The 21396-nt window shown below is 36.5% G+C and overlaps 1 protein-coding gene across 3 annotated transcripts in view; it reads left to right on the top strand.

Moving 5' to 3' along the window:
• Window positions 1-21396, top strand: part of LOC146004369 (modular serine protease-like) — a 122213-nt gene that overhangs the window by 87504 nt on the left and 13313 nt on the right. For all 3 annotated transcript variants that reach the window (XM_083143164.1, XM_083143166.1, XM_083143163.1), the window contains exons 8-10: window positions 120-287; window positions 1359-1480; window positions 15072-15248. In XM_083143164.1, the coding sequence (XP_082999290.1) occupies window positions 120-287; window positions 1359-1480; window positions 15072-15248 (467 nt within the window). The remainder of the gene's footprint in view (window positions 1-119; window positions 288-1358; window positions 1481-15071; window positions 15249-21396) is intronic.

Below are 21396 nucleotides of genomic sequence, written 5' to 3'. Positions count from 1 at the left end.
TCTGTTGTTTTGGCATGAAACTGGTACAGTTATGCCTTTGGCTCTATAAAAACCTAACTACTTCAGCAATAAAAACTAAAGTATTACATATGTTTTATTATTATTATTATTATTTGCAGATTGTGGAACACCTGTGCCTGAAGGTGAATTGTATGTAGTCAATGGACAGCAGGCTGAAGTAGGTGAATTTCCTTGGCATGCTGCCATTTACATCCGCAGAAGGAACAACCAATGGGATTTTTGGTGTGGGGGATCACTAATATCAAATGAAGGAACAGTTTTATCAGGTAAGAATTTCTGAAGATATTGCAGGAGTTTAGAAATAGAAAAACAAAGCAGTATCATTATGCATAACAATACACTAGGCTTTAACTGTCGAATTTAATATTATATGAATAAACTTCTTGCATTATTCATTATTAAAATGATTCAAGATACAAATATGTACTGCATATAGTAGTGGCCACATCTTCATATAATTTTTGGTGGAAGAAAGATTCACAAACTTTACATACAGGCTGTCATTAAAATGACATAGAAATGCATAGATCACCAAAAAGCTCACCAAAGAATCTGTGCTCTGAACCTTCAACTTCTCCTAACTTCCTGTCCTAACCAACCTGTTCTCTATCCCCACATTGCCAATCTCTTACCACATCCCTGCATTCCAATCCTTGTGGACTCTAACTTTCTCATGCCTCTTAACATTGGGTGAAACATGCCAGTGGTTGGCTAACATACTATGCAACCCTTCTTTAAGAGAAAAAAAATCTGAATTGAAACTTCAAAATGAAGGCAAACTTTAATCTCACATTCTGGATGTCAAAAGAATTATAAAATTAAATGCATAACATAACACAGGCATTGATGCAGCACGAATTAGCAAAAATGGCATGCAGCCTGTTAAGATAGGAGAGATTTATTTCACACCCTCCAGTAAAATTGATCTTGGTTGAAAACTCCTTGCATAATCTTAGCACAACCACACACACCCATTTCATTCAGTTGCTGTAATTGAATACTAATGCTTCAGCAATTTCTTTTGTTATCACCTGCGCCCTTCTTTATTCTATTTTAATCCATGTTTTGGAGTAAAATCACTAATGAAATAGATGTTTTAGGAAAATAAAACTTACCTGTGTTTTTCTTTATATATATATATACGTATATATATTCGTATATATTCATATATATATATGCTGCATTTCTCTCCCTCCATTTAAAATAAAAATTATAATTAAGATTGAATATGAAGAGTATAAGGTACTCTCCCCCTCTTGAGATACTTGTGGGTGGGGAAGAATGTACTCAAAATGTTTGTGCCAAATAATATAACATATTACTTGTTTCTGCTATAGCTGCTCACTGCTTTTGGGACAGGGCACTTAAGAAGCCAGCTTCAGCAGACAAATTCCGCATCTCTCTAGGAAGATATCACAGGGATTGGGGTACAAAGGATAGATATGTTCAAGAAAGATCGGTAAGTTCTTCTTTGTCATGCATACTTTTTTGAATATTGAATTTTTTTTAAGTACCATAAGGAGAAAGTTTAAGTTTTTTATACATATCTTCCACACTTATCATCAGTAAACAGACTCATATGTAGTAAAAATGGGCTAAATATGTAAATACATATTTAGTTATTTTCACCAAAATATGGAGTTAAATATGGACATAAAATTGTAAAAGTTTGCCTTTTTAATAATAAGTATAAGACACTACATGAGCTATGTAAAATACAGTCTCGGCATTGTAACTATTACCGAGACTGTCTTGAAGAAACAAGAAGCAAATCCAGTATGTGTCCGACAAAATAGCTGCTTCTGGTGCTGCTGTCTGATTCAACTATACATGTAGTAGCAAGGGTGCAGGGGCAGCGTCAGAAATTTTTCACTGGGTGGGCAGAAGCTGTATATTGATAGATTAGGGTGGGCAGTTATAAATGTAAGGCCATATATATGTATGACATATATGTATGTATATAATATATGTATATGTATCCCCTCCTCTCTTACACTCCTGATTTCCTTACACTTCTTTTCCCTTTACTTTTCATCTTTTCTTATTTACTCTTCAATGCCTTCTTATATCTTTCTCCCTTTCACTCGTTCCATTTTTCAAATGTTTGTCTTAACTTGACTCTTTCATTTCTAATCTATTCTCGCATCTTGTTCCACTTCTTTGTCTCCGATGGACACAATTATTTCAAGTAAGTTTTTGTGTGTGCGCAGCTATACGTTCTAATCGCATTTCTTTCATTCATGTCAATGTAGTGAAATAAATATGAATCGGTTGCATTACATTTTGTCCTTCCACGTGCGATGGTAGACAATGGTGAAGAATAAAATTACTTTCTCGTAATTTAAATGCATGTTCCTGATCATTTTATTTTCATCATATGAGTTTTTGACTGAAACTTGGTGGTTAATGATCACTTTTCGTGGCTTACAAGGTTATTGCAACTGACAAATGTATCTGAATGAATGTTTGTAGTAACGGCGATCGGGTGCCAAAACTTGGGGACAAGGACAGTTTACTTTTTTGGTTGAAAAGTCTTAGCACTAAGAGGCCATAGTGCGGGTGCACCAAGTGGCAAAATGTGGCAAGGGAACTTTCCCCCTTGCTCCTCCTAATCGGAGCCACTGAATATTTGGATAAAAATGAATGTCTTATTGTGAATGTACACACACACACACACACACACGCACGCGCACACATAAAATAATATTTTTTCATTCTGCATATACAGCCCCTGGCCATATTATTAGATGCACCACAATTTTTTTTTAAAATAATAGTTTTGAAGGGGAAAATTATACAAAATTCACCATTAGTTATCTGAAAAATTTCCTGTACGTTATTTGAACCCTGGCAAATACAAGTAATACGTACAAATGCACTTTCTTGCACAACATTGATAACAATAATTGTAATAGTAATAGTAATACATAGTAATGTAATTCGACACAGTGGACAATTTTAACAGTTCGCTTACTTTTCACATTTAAAATGTTGCAATAGGGTTCTTTGTAGCTGAATTTTGATTATTGTAATGAACAATATGAAAAGAGTAGGTACTGTTGTTACAAACAATAGTGCCAACACCAAACGTCTTTTTTGTTGAACGAACATGCCGCAGTTCAATTCAAGCAGAGTTGAGAGAAGGACGTCTTGCGAATAGTGAATCGTATTTGTGCTAAATTTTGCAGTGATGTTGTTTTTGTACACTGTCAGTATATATTTTTAATTTCATTATTAACATTAGGGAGTCATGGGTGAGAAAAAGTGACTTGACACCGAGAAAGATGGCTGAAATTAAAACTCTAATAAAGACAAAAGTGTTCTCTAATCGTGAGATTTCTAGACGATCTGATGTGTCTGATGCATCGGTGAGGCAAATAAAGAAGAAAAATATGGTGGACAGTGTGAGCCACAAAGGAAGGACAGATGTGGACTTAAAACAATTTTTACTCCAAGATCCTTACGCTGATTGAAGAACATTTGCCTCACGAATAGATTTGCGAGTACAAAGGAACTTAAAGATAAGCTTGAAAAGGGTGGTGTTCGTGCATCTGAAAGAACAGTAAGGCGTAGTCTCTCTGATATGAACCTGAAGGCACTCAGACCTGCTAAGAAGCCAAAATTAACCCCTGCTATGATTCGTAAACATTTTCGTTGGGCAAAAGCTCACAAAGAAAAAGATTTGAACTTTTGGAGATCTGTTTGCTTTAGTGATGAGTGCACGTTTGAAATATTGGGGAATAAATCTCAGTTTGTGAGAAAACGTCCAGGTGTAAAATACAATCCTGATTGTGTTGTGCAGACTGTCAAACATCCGATAAAAGTTATGATTTGGTCAGTCATTAGTGGCAAAGGTTCAGGACGTCTGGATTTGGTTCAAGGAACAATGAGGCAAGAACAGTGTAGGGAAGTGCTTAGAAGAAAGTTGCTACCTCAAGTAAAAGAATGGTTCCCAAATGGAGAACCGTTCGTATTCATGCAGGATGGAGCCACATTCCATACCGCAAAATCAATAAAACAGTTTCTACAAAGTGAAAATGTCCCTCTCTTGCCCTGGCCGAAAAACTCTCCAGATATGAACCCAATTGAAAATGTTTGGTACCTAGTGAAAAAAGAAGTGTCAAAGCAAACGATTACGATGAGAATTGGCCTAATTGAAAAGATAATTGAAGTGTGGAATCACCATCCTCATATGAAAGAGACAGTACAAGCATGCATTGATAGTATGCCAAGATGAATCCAAGCACTGATAAAGACCAAAGGCGGCTCAAACAAATATTAAAATTGACTTCCATTCATATGTACATATTATATACGAAATATTCAAGAAACACAGTAAGAAATTATATTTGTAACTAAAATGTATTAAGTAATTGTTGTTTTTTGTTAAGGTTCACATGTAATCAATGTAATATTTCATGCAATAAAATAGAAATAAAATAAATAGAGAATAACAAGAAAATTAGCCGAGATAATAACATCCTTAAAATTTTGCATAAAATTTGGAGGTGTGTCTAATAATTTGGCCAGGGGCTGTAGTATCCCAAGTCTTATGAAAGGCTATTTTGACAAAACATTGCCCAAAAGTAATGATCAAGTAACATTGAAAAATCTGTTAAGAATTGAAGAGATTATTTGCTAAGTTGCTATCCATTTTCTGAAATTAGTCTTCGTTACTCATGCGGGAGAAGTAACACATGTATGGTTAGATGAACACATGTACTGAGGTAACAAGAAATACATAGTTTATATTTAGTAGAATTTGATTTTGACCTCGATAGCGCTGTGGTCAAATTAGACGCCCCGAAGCACTTACGGTTGCGCTCCTTATTAGATGCACTGGGCCATACTCAGTGCTTGCTGTTAGCAATCCTGGGCTATTCCCCTTTTGGTCGTTACATAGGAGGTGGCGCTACTGTCAGTTTAGTCGACCCTACTCTTTCTATAAGTATAGCTTGTATCGTTTGCCAAAGAAACGGGGGAAGCGAGCGAATATATGTAATAAATAAGATTACGCTTTAAAAGGAAAGACAATAAATTAGAAGAAAGAAAAGAAGAAGAAGCCTTTTCCTAAATAGAAAGAAGAAAAGAAGAATAAGTCTTTTCCAAAATAGAAAGAAGAAAAGAAGAATAAGTCTTTTTCAAAAGGAGAAAGAAGAAGAAACCTTTTCCCAAATTAGAAGAAAGAAAAGAAGAATAAGTCTTCTACAAAAATAGAAAGAAGAAAAGAAGAAGAAGCCTTTTCCCAAATCAAAGATAGGAAGGAAGAAGAAGCCTTTTAACAGAAATTACAAGAAGAAAAGAAGAAGAAGATTTCCTTTCAATTATACATATATTTATAAGAAGAATATAACCGACGTAAATTTGGAATCAGCATATATATATATATATTTCAATGTATATACAAGCTTCGCTATATATTTCCTCTGTATTGTGTATAGTTTTCAGAATATCCCCTGAGATTAAGATATCTGCAGCCGTTGTAAGTAACATTTAAGTACGTACCCCCAAAGGGCATAGCATAGTGACGCCCATAACGTGGAGCTTTACCCTAACTTACCCACGAAAGAGATGTAGCATTGCCCACCCATGCCCACCCCTGTCACCTTCCCTGCAAGGGTGGGGTTAACAGTTTGCTGCTCGAGTTGGGACTCTCTTCCAACTTTGCTTACACTTAACACGTAACGTTTCAACCCTGTATCAGGGTCTTCCTCAGACGAAGAACTAAACTAAAAAATTAACAATTTAATGGTTAAATCCTATTAATTTCATTCTACATTCACTAAGGGTACAGCATCTGATAACATATAATAATCATGAATAAAGATTTAGAATCAATCAGTAAGTGATATACTTAACAAAATTACATACATGCACAGTTTTATTGATTTTTCAGAAGTTTTTTTTTTTTTTTAAATTTTTGTACACACTTTTGGGGTTATGCCAACATTCAAAAACACTGTGTGTTTCTAACCATTGACGTTTGAGATAGGCAACCCTTCATCAGTTTATGCAGTTATACACTCACCTATATCCCTCTAACAAAAGAACAACAACACAGAGATCTAGGTATCCTCATAGATTCAAAACTCACTTTCGAAAACCACATCATCAACCATCACAAATAAGGCAATGCGTATGGTAGGCCTACTTTACAGATTCACCGAAATCCATAACCCGAAAGCATTCCATTTACTTCAAAACTTTTGTGTCCCCCATTCTAGAATACTGTTCACCCATCTGGAACATGGCTGGCCCTTCTCACAGGGAGGTGCAGTCTGGAACCATTCGTAAACCTCCACAGATGACGTCAGCCACGGGACAAGTCAAAGACGAGCACCAGCAACGGCATAGGAATTCACACTTCTTACGTGTTTTCGGAAATAAATTTGTTATAAAATCGAATGAATGTTCTAGCGTGTGTGTATAAATAAATGTATATGTATAGAGCAGACTATATCTAGTAAACAGTGTCGCTGAAAGTTAACTATCAATAAAATTACATGTAATAAAAAGCGGGAAAGCCGGTTCGGAGGTGGAGCAGAGAGGTTTGTTCAGAATTTTCTATTTGAGTGGTGTAAATTCGTGTTTATGGGGGTGAAAAGTTATACTTAGAGCCAAAATGACCACAAAGTTGTCCTTTTTAAAACATTGTGTGGGGTGTTAGGGCGAAGTTGTTGGATAAATCACTGGGGCCGAGACATTACAACTTCATGTTTATAATCCAAAAGTTACTTTTTTAGCACTTTCATCCTGCAGTGTTTGCAGTTTCTTTATTTGTTCTTCAGCACATTTTAATTTCTTTTTCAGAGTTTCCAACACACTATCTTGTTGGAGATTGGGTATATTGGGTATATTTCCAGTACTCAAAGTCTCTGAATTATGTGCCATGCAAATTCTTTTGCGAGGAGACAACTCTTCAAGTGTGTCCGCTGCTCTCTTTCGAATCTGACGTTTATTGGCACGTAAACTCCGATCAATTATGCCATTTGGTTATTGAACACTACTACAATTCACCACACAACCACGCAAATTTAAACATGATACAGCATTTCTATTAAGCTGCGGTGTACAGGTAATAATACTCAGTAGTTCTGCTTTTAAGTTCCATTCGTAATCGGCATACAGAAAATGCGATGAGCACACTGTCGCTGTTTTGGTGTTAACAGGATCTAATCTCTTCACTTTGAAACCCACATCTTGCACGTAATCGGATCCTTTAGGAACAAAAAATAGCTTACACCCAGGCACGTATCCAGGAATTCCTTTCGGCGAGGTGGGTGAACACCATTTTTCAAGGGGTATTGTATGTTTAAGGCCAGTGGTGGCAATTTTGTTCTAAAACTGTGGGGGGGGGGGTTGCAAGGAAAGTTCACTTTCTCTTGATAAACAAGGCTTAGCATTAGGAGGACATAGTGTGGAGGCAAGAAAATGGGGAGCAACTATCCCCTAAATCGTCTTCTAGAATACAGTTGGATCGCGAAACAATTAATGCACAGTGAAAACCCTTCCATTCCCAACACATCTAATGTTTCGTCTCCCAATATGGTTAAATGCTTACTTATTTATCTCCAGTGATGTGCCCAAGGGAGGGTTGGTGGGGTCATAGCCCCATTTGAACGTCAAAGACAGGAAAAGATGGCTAAATGAGAACTGACCACCACAAATAGTATACGTCACCACTTTCCCTTCCGAAAATTCTGGGAACGCCACTCGTTATCTCGGACACATTTTTTGAAATCAAGTCCTCAGAACTTTTTATGATTTCATATTGGAGACTGAAGTAAAGCGCCTTGTACACGATCAAATAAATCATGAACAAGTCCTTGAATTGAACACTTAAAAGGCAATGTAGTCAGAAACAACACAATTTTTCTCATTGGATCCAAGGTACGGTCAAAGTATATCTATTTAGGAATGGTTCTAATTAACACATATTTATCCTCATTATATTCTAGAATGTTCCACAGATAAACGATTCATAGATATTGCCAGTAGTTCGACTCCTCTTATTCAAGAACAATCCCTCTCGCGTCTTCCAGAGATTAGAAATTACAACGAATCGCCCTACGTGTGGAGCTACCTTTGTTGTGCAGCTTCCAAATACTGACAAGTCTCTACATAGTGCTCAAGTTCACTGCGACGACACTGAAAGCTCAAGTAAAGTTTACGTGCAATATTATCAACAACAGGGTAATTCTCCGTCTTGCTTTCATAAGTATTTCTCTCCTTAAATTATCGTCACATTATTCAAGAAGATAAAAACCTAATTTTATGTAGTGTAAACTGAAAAATTACCTGAGGGGACTCGAGCCACCTGATCCCCATCTTGGGTATGTGCTAGTAACAATAACAGGATTATAGAACATTCTCAGTCATATTATTGACGAAGCCGAAAGCCTAATTTTATCTAATGTAAACTGAAAAATTTCCTGTCGAGAGGGGGGGGGGTCAAGCCCCTAAACCCCACTTTGGATGCGTGCTATTATCAATAACAGGGTTACAGAACATTCTCCGTCTTGCCTTCATAATTATTTCTCTCCTTAAATTATCGTCACGTTATCTTATTTCACACATCAAGAAACCAAAATCCTCATTTTATCTAGTTTAAACCGAAAACTTTTGCTTGGATATGTACCTGTCCTGCTGTATTTCTTGCGTTGTTCGGGCACAAAGCAACAGCACAATTGCGCGGCATTTTCCTGAAATGTTATTGTTGTTGAAAAAAATCTCCACTATCACACAAGAGCTGCAGAAAAAGAAAACACAAGGCACTTTCACACAAATGCAGATCCTATAACAAGAGGAAAGGTCTGTGACAGCGTCAGTTCTGTCCCGTGAGTGACGTCAGGGTTGGGAACGCCCACGACCCTCTTTTTTCAGCTTCGGGAGGGAAGACTGCGCTACTTTCTCAACTATATTATATACTTACTTTGCCTTCTCATACCTCCAAGATCGAGCGTGTTCTAAGCTTTTTCCTCTCCATCGTTCGATATAGAGTGCAGGCCCTGAGACTACTCCCTAAGAGAGATCTGCTTGTAAACTTAACATAAATACTCAAGAATCATCTAGATATGTTGCAGATATGAAATTACTACATAAGATAATTAATGGCAACCTAAGATGCAGCATCCCACTCCACGAACTCTCCTTCAGAGTTCCTAGATATAAAACATGAAGCAAGGAAACTTTCCACACTGCAACTCCCAGGCTCTCACTCATACAACGTTCACTATTCCATAGGCTACCAAAACAATTCAAAATTGTGCATTGCATTGTGCAAATAATCTGTTTACCTTGGTACTGTTATGGCTTGTTTATTTCATTTTATTTTGTGTGTGTTTTATTAACACTAGTGTACTGTTTTACTGTTGTTTCTTTCCACTTTAAAATGGCTTCTGCTGTACTGGAAATTTCAATAAAGAAATGAATAAATCTTCCCAAAATGGACACCCTGGTGGGCTTATCTCAATATGTATATTTATAAAAATTTGCCCCTTTGTCTCAGTAGGGATGATAATTTAACCTCTAGGTACAGTAATTAGTTTCACATACACCAGATTTAAAATTAGCAATATTATATTTTTTGCAAATTTGATGTAAAATTTAGAATATTATGCTTTTTGAATATGTTATTGAAGATTATTTTCTTTAATTACATGGACTGCTCCAACATGCTGAAATTTCATGTTTCCCCTTTTGGCACATTTGTATTTCAAAAGTACAATTTTTTCCGTATATTATAGCTAAGAATGTAATTGCATTAACAAATTATAAAATATAAGAGATAGGAAATCGGTAAGGATGGAAAAGGTTGGATTGATCTTGCCCAGGATAGGGACAGATGGAAGGCTTGTGTTGCTGCAGACATAAACCTTCGGGTTTAAGAAGGCTAGAGGCTAAATTTTTTGAGTTTCAAGATCATTACTAATACTACTCAAGCTAAATTAACAGTGATAATAACAGGGTATCTAATCCTAGTCTAAGCATATCACCTTCATAGAATTAATAAATAAATGAATGAATATTATATTAAAAATTTCACGTAACAAATAAAATAAAACAACCAAAAATTAATTATTACTACAATTAAGCCAACCATCTCCCCCCCAATCTAACTGCGGCAGCTGGCACGAATTTGGCTGGGCAACATTATTAAAATCAAAATTCTGTAATATTATTTACATTAAAGTAAACAAATCCATGTAAAGTAAAGAAATCCATGCACTGCGAACCACCGATTCAACCCTCAACCACTAAAGCCCCAGAAGTTAGCGGAATATTTTACCTCTCTTTAAAAAATACAGATGTTAAATTTAATTAAGGAGATTTAAGCCAGAATAAAACTATAATTTAAATTAAAAAGAGAGGTCCAATTTACTACATAACATGAATTATATTAAAATAGATTGTAATTAGAAACCGTATCCCGAAAGGAAAAGGTGGTGAATGTTCCCCCAACCAACCAGCCCATCCCCTTACTACTCTCAAAGGCATGCAAGTAAAACATAAACAGAAGACCGACAATTTCAAATTTTGCTGTAATTTCTACATATTTGGAAAAAGTTGGTTGCTGTGACAACTTTTTCAAAGTGGTAACTGAATGTTGGATAAATCATTGCATGAATCTTGTGCTCTAATGTATTTTTGCTTCAAATCTAGAAGAACACAAAACAAAGACAGCTTAATTGGTACAAATTAAGGTTGAGGAATACAGTCCACATAATGTCATGCCTCAATTACTAGTTGAAGGAAAAAACCAACAAATTGTTCTAAATGTCCATTGAAAGCTTTGCTCAGTATATAAAACAAACAAACATGTATATGAGCCTACATTCATGCAGCCTTATTGAAAGGTTTGTAAAACAAGAATTATTACTCACTTACATTTAATTTCCATCTCAGATATATGAGAGGTGGAGTGGAACTTCTATTCATAACTTTGGAAGCCGTTTCAAAACAGGTTGTTCTTGTCTACAAGACATACCAATATATAGAGCCACATATTTATGGTGAATAAAAGATGAATGTTTTGGTACAAAAACTGGATATATTCAGGAATCAAAATCAGTGTGTATATATAAATAATGGCATTTCATTGTTAAATTGGTGAATAAAATCCTAAATTTGATTTTAAAAACTACACTTAATACACAAAATAAACATTTCCCTTCTAATAGTACATTTGTGTAGTTATCAGTACTAAGTTTATTCCTGTGTAAAGGAGTCCATATTTGCTTCTCAAGTATTTACAGCAGAATTATTCAATTTTCCGTGAATTTATATAATAGAAATTCAGATTTCAGAAAGTGTCGTGCCAGTAAATAAACCTAAATTTCGTGTTTGAGTTTATTTCACATTTTGTACTTCATTCTGCATTATTTCGTGACAAAACATGGCAGGAAAATGCACCTCATGTCTTTCAAAAACATGAAAAATGAACATTACCATGTGTGTTTCTATCAAGAATGAAATATTCACACCCCTACCAATATAATATTGATGCAACTGGGTAATCACGTCTCTGCAATATAATCGATATCCATACAAAACAGATGGTCAAGCTCAACAGATCTGATGAACTTTTTTATTATTTCCAAACTTAGCAATATAAAAAATTTCCTAGATCAGGATTCAAAAGATGCATTCATTTCATTTCTAAGAAAAGCATTATTACTGTTTATTATCACTTACAATTGCCCACAGACAGTGGGTCTCCCTGATAGCATAGTGGTGAACTTGTAATCAAGCAATCGTGAGTTTGATTCCCAGAGGATCAAAATGCAGTGGATCATATCCCACTTTAAATTGGGAGTCCACTCCTGATTAGAAAACGAGCAAATAAATGGACTTACAATTGCCCACACAGACCTTAAATAATCACATTTAAATTGGCATCCTCTATGTGCTTCTTATAAGGTTCAACAGAGGCTAATTCATACTTTTGTCTTTGGGAATTATATAATCCCAAAATATTGTATCCAAAATTAATGACTGCCTCAGGGGTGCCCACAGGGGTACAAGGGGAGTTTCATGACTCACCTGCGTTATGGAAATTTTTGGGTGGGACAAAATTTTATACCAATTCCATATATCATCACACAAAAATGGGTGGGGATCATATCATTTGATTGACTTGTTATTGATTTTTAGTTTTGGTTATTATGTATAGTTTTTCTACCTACCTGGGTGATTGCAGTGATAGGGTTGAAATCCCCAACCACAACCTTCGACGGAAGTCAATTCTAGGGTAGCAAGGGCGGACACATTGATGGCCAAGGGCACCTGCAGGGGGGGCACAGAGGGGCAATTACCCCTTCGATTTTAAACTTTATGAAAATAAAAGTTCATTTGTAAAATTATCTTGCTTGCTTCGCTCGCATTATCTGCTTTTCTCGTTTTTGTCAAGTTCAGAGCTGTAGCTAGGGGCGCCGGGAGTCGCCCATGGGCACCGAATGATCTAAATGAAAAAAGTTGTGAAAGAGAGAGTGCCTTGGTGCCCTGTGATGTTATTTGCACCTTATTATTGGCAAATAGGGTGTGGGGGGCAAACATTGAGGGCTTAGGGTACCTGCAGGGGGGGGGGGAACGAAGGAGCAATTATCCCCTTCGATTTCAAATTTTATGCAAATAAAAATACATTTTGTAAAATTTTCTAGCTTCCTTCGCTCGCATTATCTGCTTTCCTCGTTTTCGTCAAGTCCACAGCTGTAACTAGAGGCGGTGGAAGTTGGCCATGGGCACCGAATGATCTAAAAAGAAGTTGTAAAAGAGAGAGAATGCCATGGCGTCCAGTGAAATTATTTGTGCCCTATTAAATCTATATTTTTTTCAATTGCAAATTTAATCTAAAAATTTAATCTAAAAATTTTCTTGCTCACTTCGCTCGCATTCTGCTTGTTATCTATAATGTAATGTATTTAAATAATATGTGTTGCATATTTGTATTGAATAAGCTTTGAATATGTACACAGTTTAGTGTTAGCTTGTTGCATATGTATTTTCTTTTTTATGTCGCTGCATGTTGCATATGTGTAAAACATGTGTTGTACATGAAAGTTACACATGTATCTTCGGAATGCATTTATAATTCATTTTCTGCCATTCAAAAATATAGTTTGTGTGCTTGATTTCCATTATTAGCTAATGTGAAATTGACTGTGTTGAAAAAATATTTCAACTCATTTGTTCCAAACAAATGCATTAGCACAGACTTCTACCCCCTTTTTGAGTAATTTATGAGGATAATAATGTATTTGATACTACTACTACTGGTAGTAATAATAATAATAATAATAATAATAATAATAATAATAATAATAATAAAGCCATTATTAATGTTGTTGTTGTTATTATTATTATTATTATTATTATTATTATTATTGGTACGTTTATCCTGGTACTTGCCCCCCCCCCAGACAAAAAATCGTGGTTGCACCTCTGGTATTATATTTTTCCGCAAATTTTGTCTGACAAAAATGATTTGAGTAATTAATTCTGCATAAACGGGGGGAATATTCTACATTTTTTGGGGGAAGTGCATCATGGGCCTTTGGGGAGGATTGGCATCCCTGGACTGCCTTGTCCTATTTCACTTACACCAAACAAAAGAGAATTTAAGGTAGTGAAATTGGCTTTCATTTGAATACTTACTCCTTGGTATTTCAGCCCATAATGCATATTTACAAGGGGTCCCAGGTTCAGTACCCAGTGAAAGCACATAGTGGTTCGGATCCCACTCTAAACTGTAGGTCCAGTCCCGAGTCGCCTTACTGTGCATAAAGTGGACTTACAACACAAACTTAATAAATCATAATGGATCTTTGCTTCTACAAGAAGTTATTGCCATTGGTCCAAATCCATGGAAACTATCATCCAGTTTCAACTTCAAATACATGGCATCATCTCTAAGGCTCTCGTTCCTTCTATCTGGTTTTTGGTCTGCCTGCCAGCTATTCTCTATCTCCTTGAACTGCCATATATTATTTTTCCTTGGCATCTTAACTTCAGCCATTCTCTTGACCTTAGGCTTCATGTATTTTGCAATTTTATGCCTGAAGTTAAATATAGTTCTGTATTAAATGTTGTTCTCTAGTATTGATGGGACCAAATATTCAGTGCAAAACCCTTCTTTTAAGGTCTTCTACAGTTTAAAGTGGGATTCAAACCACTATGTGCCTCCACTGGTTATCAAACCAAGGGCCATTTGATTGCAAAGTAATGGCATTACCATAACACCATTGTGGATGGCCAACATGACATTGTCAAAGAGTAGTATAACAACTCTCTCATTTAAAGTTGTTTTGATTTGTGAGAAAGAAGGTAAACATAAACATAAAGTTTTCCTTTAGTAATGTTTGTTTGCTGCCAACATTCGTTTTCTAAATTCAGAGGTTGTGTTGTTTGTATTTGTCACTAGTGAGACCAGATGGAAAATCTATTCACTTCTTGAAATGTGTGTCTCAATCTCCTGCAGTTTCATCCTATGTGTAGCGCCAGCTTTCATATATTTTGTTTCAGACTTACACTCCATGGCAAAAATGAATCGCCCCCACCCCTTCCCTAGTAATAAAGTCTAAAAATTTTCCTTGAAGCAGTATTTCTTCATTTGTGGATTTATTTCAACAATGTAATATTTACAACAGTTAGTGTGTGATATTTTAAAGTACATACTATGTAGATGAAGGAGGGAGTTCTTACATTTTCCTACAGTTTTGCACATTATTATTATTATTGTGACCCAAATTACATTAATTCTTTGTTATTATATTTTTTATTGCAAAGGTACAGTATATTACATTTTTCAAGAAATAACTAAACAATAACGGAAGGCAATAAAGGCCATAAAGCTGAACAATTTAATGAACTAACTGCTTTCTTGGTTGATTTCTTCATTATTACCTTCATTGTTAGATTAAGAAAAATATCAGAAACTGTTAAAATTACGTACAGTATGTACAATTGTCAAAATGGTTTGATGTTAATATAAGTTACTTAAATATAATTTTGTAAATGTATGAAAGAATGAAAATTATGCTTTTTATTGTTAGGTAAGGCGTATCGTTATTCATGAGAGGTACCAAGATTTCAGCAACAACTATGCAGCAGACATTGCCATTGTTTTTCTTGAAGATCCTATTACACTTGGAAATGCAGTACGACCTGTTTGTATTGACTGGAGAAGATTGCTAACTCGGGAAGCTCTAAGTGATGGAAACATTGGAGCTGTAAGTATTTGTAATCAAGAATAGATTTTTAACAAGTATTTCATGGGATTCATATAATACAAATGTATCAATGGTTTTAACTATTGATAAACCGTTTAATCTCTTTGAAAATATTGTGCACTGTCATGAGCAAAAGACATTGTAGCTATGGAATCAATTACACACTATTCAAATTCATATTATGGATGTATGCACAAGTATTGCTCGTCAAAATGTCCATGACTATTTTCATTTACATTTTTCTTGCTTCTCACATGTTTCTAAGAAATGGATTTTTACATATGCTGGTGAAGAGGTTGGCAGCAACTTGTTTGAGGTTGTGTTTCAGTTCTTGAAGTTCACTTTGCAAAAACAAAGAGAATAAACATGGTGATTGACAATTTGCTTTGTAATACTTATGCACCCCAGCGTTCTCTATGCCTTCGTTCAGGGTCTTGTATAATGATGAACCAATCTAGGGAGTTTTTGATAGCCACAAGATATTTTTGTTCTGATGCATGTCATGTTATAATTGAAAACATTATTGTAGATAAACATGAAGAACTGCTTTGAAGTGATTTTTTAAAAAAGTTTTCCTTGTCACATTTTATATTTCCAAGATAAGAAAAACTCAATAGCTGACAAGGTAGAAATTTATTTTATTATAAAACATAAACTAAACTTAACGTTTCAACCTTCTAGCAAGGTCTAATTCAGACTCTGCACCAAGTACAAATGTATCAAGGTACAAAAACAGGATGATATATACCACACAAACATTACTAACCTCCTGACTATTAGAAAGTTGTTCTGGAACATTCTAGCAGGTGGCTTGTCAACTGTACTTTTACCTAAAAGGCTAAAAATTTTCTTCCATCTGGAATGTGGTTGGACCCTTTATCTCACGCTCTATTTCCTTCATTCTTCTTCCTTCTTCTCTCCTCTTTCTCTCTTGTCCTTTCCACTCTTTCTAATACCTTCTTCCATTCTTTGTTTAACTTCAGTCCCCCATTCCAGTTCATTGTGTCTTCTTCACCTTTCTTCTCTATTTCCTTGGCCTCCTTCCATTTTCTCACTAGCATTCTCTTCTCCCTTCCTATCTGCTTAGCCTCATCCCACTCTATGTCATGTCCTGTTTCTCTCGTGTGTTTAAATATCGCATTTCTCTCTCTCTCTCTTAAGTCGTACATCATCACTATGTTGTTTCAACCTGTCTTTCAGCCTCTTTTTCCTTTCTCCTATGTACACACTCTGACATTCTTTACATTTCACTTCGTAGATAATTCCTTACACTTCTCTGTTTTCCTTTTTCTTGTTTGCATTCTTCGCTATTCTTAAGATGCTTCTCCCTCCCTTCCTGTAAGTTTTAATGCCCGTTTTTCTAAGCACTTTGCATATCTTTTCTGTGGTCTTCCCCATACTCCTTATTCCAAACCTCCTCTCTCTCTCTTTCTCTTCCAATTCTCACCTGCCACTTTTCGTCCTTCTTCTATTTATGTCCAATCTATCCTCCATCTCATAGCCATTCTTTTCCAGCTGTTTCCATAGGTTATTTATTTTGCCTTCTTTTTCACATTCTTTTGTGCATATTTTCTTGATTCTGTCCTCCATATTCTTTAGAAAATTTATTTTTGTCACCTCACTTACATCACTTCTTTTGTGGCAGAATACCCCTGCTGCACACTTCTTCTGATGCCAAGCGGTTTCAATTTCTTGTCCTCTCTTCCTTTTCATCAATATATCTAGGTAGCTTATTTTGTCTTCTTCTTCTATTTCGAGTTCCAATAATATCCCTTGTATTTCTTTGGCAAATATGTCAAGCTGCCTCTTCGTTCCCTTCCATATGCCAAAACAATCATCCACATATCTGCAAAACAGAATCATTTTGTCACCTCCTTTTTCTATCACTTTCTTTTCCCATTCATTCATAAGAAATTCAGCCAGTGCTGGGCTTAGGCTAGAACCTATATTCAGTCCTTCACTCATTAACATTAATTTATTCCCCATTATACTGTAACCGTTATTCCAAATGGTTTCCAGCATCTTCACTACCCTTTCACTATCCCAATTTCCTATAATTTCTTGTCTCATTCTCTTTTTAACAATGTCCAAAACGTGTCCCCTCTTGATGCTCGGGAACATACTTTTCATGTCTAAGGTAAACATTGTCGTCTTCATCTCATTCAACTTAAGTCCTTTTACAAGAACGCAGAGCAGTTAAGAACAGTGAACAAGTGGTGGACCTCATAAAAGGACTTAAGTTAAATGAGATGAAGACGACAAGCAGCTCCGGCACCCACCAAGCGTTGTACAAAGTGGGTACCTGGAGGAAACTCTGGGGGGTAAAGGTGGCCACGGGCGTGGTGCTAATCACATCACCCTCACCTTCGGCTGCGATCAAGAAAGTGTGGGGCCCTAATTCTAAACACCCTATATGCCTTCATGGTGTGGTGCAAAGCACAGGGGAGCACTTTACTTTTTTACTTTTTTTATATTTGTTACAATTGAGAAACAGAATACCATTTCTCAGTGCAATTTGATTTTAGAGAACCATTCTGAGTGGTAATAATATACAGGGTGATTCTCTCGCTAGAGGCCTATAATTTTTTTTACTGAGATAAGGCCATGGACATTTATATAATGGCAACAATGCAAAACAGCATGGACACCCCCTTCCCATGATATAATGGATTACCCCAGTGGTTTCCATTTGACTTTGTTACACGTACCTGCATTTTTGAGTCAAATGCTGCATGAGTAACAATGTATACAGTCGACTAGCGAGTGTTTCTTGTTCATAAATACTGGCAAACAGGTTCACTTAAAGCATGCCAGATGGCATTTCAAACTGAATTTGGTCAAAGATGTCCACCATCGAAATGTTGCATCCAGTTAACATGCCATTACCCATGGGTGAGTGCTGCACTAACTTTCGTTGTCAAATGCTTGTAATTCAAGCTTCGTGGAAGTGTGAGAGCCAAGCTCTCGTCTACCTACCTTTCCAAGTATCCCCTTCCATAAGATACTACAATCTGAAATATGAGCTACCTCTAACGCTGTCTGAGCCATTTTTGTTTCTGTTGTGTTGGAGGCACGAAAAAAAGGAGCATGGTGTTCACCCACAAGCAACTATATTTTCGCCTGGTAGTGAGTTACGATTGACATTATTTGCTTCTCAAAGAAAGTAAGTGAAACATTCAAATGTGTATTATTCATAAACAAAATACACATTTATTGCATAAAATTCACGATCCAAGTCAAATTAGCAAACACAATCATTAACAATACAAAAATACATGGGGTGAGTGCCATGCTCACCTGCAAGTAATGTCGTGACAGATCCGACCGCAAGTAGCGCCAGGTTAAAGAGTTAGAAACAATGGAAAGCTTCTCACACAACATGCAAGAGGCCACAAAATGTGTGAAGAAACAATGCACTGAGTAAGGGAGTGATTTAAGGAAAGCAAAACTATGCACTTACCCAGTGGCAGCAATTGGGTTCCAAAACCAGGTGGGCAGTGTGTCAAAACTGGGGAGGGGGGGGGGCAAAGACAGTATATTTGCCTTTATAGATAAGGTTTAGCATAGTGTGAGGTAAAAGTGGCAAAAAGTCGCCCCCCACCCCAATTACCAACACTGCACTTACCATGTGCCATGTGTTCAAAAAAATTGCTTCAAATTTTAGACGTCACTTGGCTTCGTGTGAGCGTATATGGAAACTCTCAAAACACACGTACATGGCAGCAGAAAACCCTCATACTGAAAATGTTTCAATTTCTATATTTCGTGGCCTCGCCACATGTTCACAGAAAGAAAACAGATAGCATCGGTGCAACAGTGTAGCCAGAAGGAAGTGATAGGTGACAGGCATCAATGAGAAAAGTTCTTTAGCCATTGTATACTGCATGGTTGGTGGTTCGGGAAGGAAAAGTAGGAGGGCTAGATTCAATCGGGGGGGGGGGGAGGGGGATATAGTGACATTCATGCCTTATATGTAGACCCTGTCCCATCCCCTGTGGGAGGAGGTGTATGTGGATGGGGATAATAAATGAATAATAGCTACATCTAAACTGTTGTTAACTGTAGTGTTGTGGCTGTTTGTATGGGTGGCAGGTGAGGTCAGATTTTTGGGTAGATGAATGGTAGTTATTGATTCTAAGGTTCAGAGGGGTTGAGGTTTCTCCAAGATAGAATTCGCCACAGATTTGACAGATCAGGGTGTACAATATATAAGGTTGGAGGAGATGCAGGTGCCCTTCAGGTGAAGAGTGAACTTGGCCAGCAGCAGTGAGGATCAGGATGGTGGGAGTGATGATGAATATGGGTCAGGTCTTGCACCTGGGTTTATCGAACCTGTAGACTGGGGAGCATGGAGTAAGGGGGTTCGATGCATTTTGGACCAAAATATTCTTGAGGTTGGGAAGGGGCAGAAGGAGGGTGACGGAAGACAACCATGGGTTTGTCCTGAAAGGTATTCCTGGTGTTGGGATCACTTTGAAGGATGGGGAGAAGGGAGGGAAGGGTGTGTTTGATCTTCATGGTATGAAGGTAGTTGGCTTTTTTGGTGTGGTAGGGGTGAGAGCTGGAGTAGTGGAGATGTTGGAGGTGGTTGGTGGGTTTGATGTGTATGCAACAATGGAGACAATTCAATGCAAGTAAATCAGCAAGATTGAAAAATGAGGCAAAACGAGGCCTGGCTTAGTAGCTCAGCTGATATGGCAATGGCACGTTGTGCCAGAAGGCTGGGTTTGAGCATATTGGCCAAAATTTATTAGCAAAGGCTCGAACACAAGTCAATTGCATGGCATTTCTAGCCTCACTGCATGGCATTAGCACTAATAATCATGGCATACGGGCTGGACCCTGTGGCCGAGTGGTTAGCACATCGTGCTGCAACGCCAAGGGTCCCGGGTTCGAATCCTGCTTGGGCTTGGTTGTTTGCGAATGTCCAATCATCAATTCATCATTTCATCACTCATCCCCTTCTTCACAAATTAGCCAAGAGGCACAAAACGCGAAGTAAAATAAACTAAATCAATCAATCATGGCACATGGGTTTGAAGGTACTCTCCTGTCTCATTCTGCATGATACGAACAAAGGCTAAATACTGAATACTACTGTACTACCAAATTCTTGAACAAAATTTCTGACTAGCAATTCGAAGGAAAAGGTGCTGAAACTGTTCAAAACCACGCTTCAAACCAAATGTCTTTACCAGCGGAAGTGTTAAATGGGGCAACTGTCTTACTCACCTGACATTAATATCTCTTCAACTTTGTCCATTTTCCAAAGATGAAGGGTTCCTTCCAGGATGTTGACAGCCTACTTTGTGCAAATATGTAGGTATCCTACATTCTACATTCTGAGAATTATGATAGAATCATTTTCATAGATTGCGTTTGTAGTTTTCCAAAAGTTTTGCAATGAATTGTTCATGGAGAATGGGACACTATTGCAAATCTGTAAAATCTCATGTTCTCTGATATCCATTTACCAGTTTCTTGCCAGTGCTAGTGCAAAAGAAAATAGTTCAAACAAATAATTTTCAACTTGTTCCAAAAAAGAGAACTTAAATCCACTGGGAAAATTGGTATAAGTCTTCCAGGATTAATAATGTGAAGTTTATCTCTTAAAGCTTCTACTTTGAATTTATTACAATCACTTCACTACAATTAGATAAGTCGACATAAGATACACAATAATAATTTAATTAAAAAATATTTAAAAACTGTTGGAAATTAAAGACAATATTTATACTGTAACATATTTGCTATAGAAGTGGAAGAAGTTTAATGTTATTTTAGTTTCCAACAGTTTAATAATAATTTAACAATGTATATTAATTAAAAGACAACAGTGTAATATGTTTGATCAATTGTTACTAATTACTTGTTTCAACCCCTGTTAGATTTAATTCTGCATACAGCTCTTGAGAAATAACAAGAAAAGTGTATCAAAAATGTTGAGTAATAGAAAGGTGGAAATATGTTTTTGTTGTTGTTGATTCCATTCCATTCCTGTTATACTTACTAATACTCTAATTCAGATAGGTCAATAATTAGTAGCATGCACTGTGGAAATGCGGAGCAATAATCATGTGTGTAGAATTTTCGAAGGTTGTCACAGAATATTGTCATGTGTTTATTGCATGTTCTGTGAAGCAACATG

The sequence above is a fragment of the Lepisma saccharinum genome, chromosome 21, assembly GCF_977018435.1.
Source record: "Lepisma saccharinum chromosome 21, izLepSacc3.1, whole genome shotgun sequence".
Lineage (NCBI taxonomy): Eukaryota > Metazoa > Arthropoda > Insecta > Zygentoma > Lepismatidae > Lepisma > Lepisma saccharinum.
The sequence above is the reverse complement of the archived record's forward strand: the minus strand, read 5'-3'. Positions and strand labels throughout refer to the sequence as shown.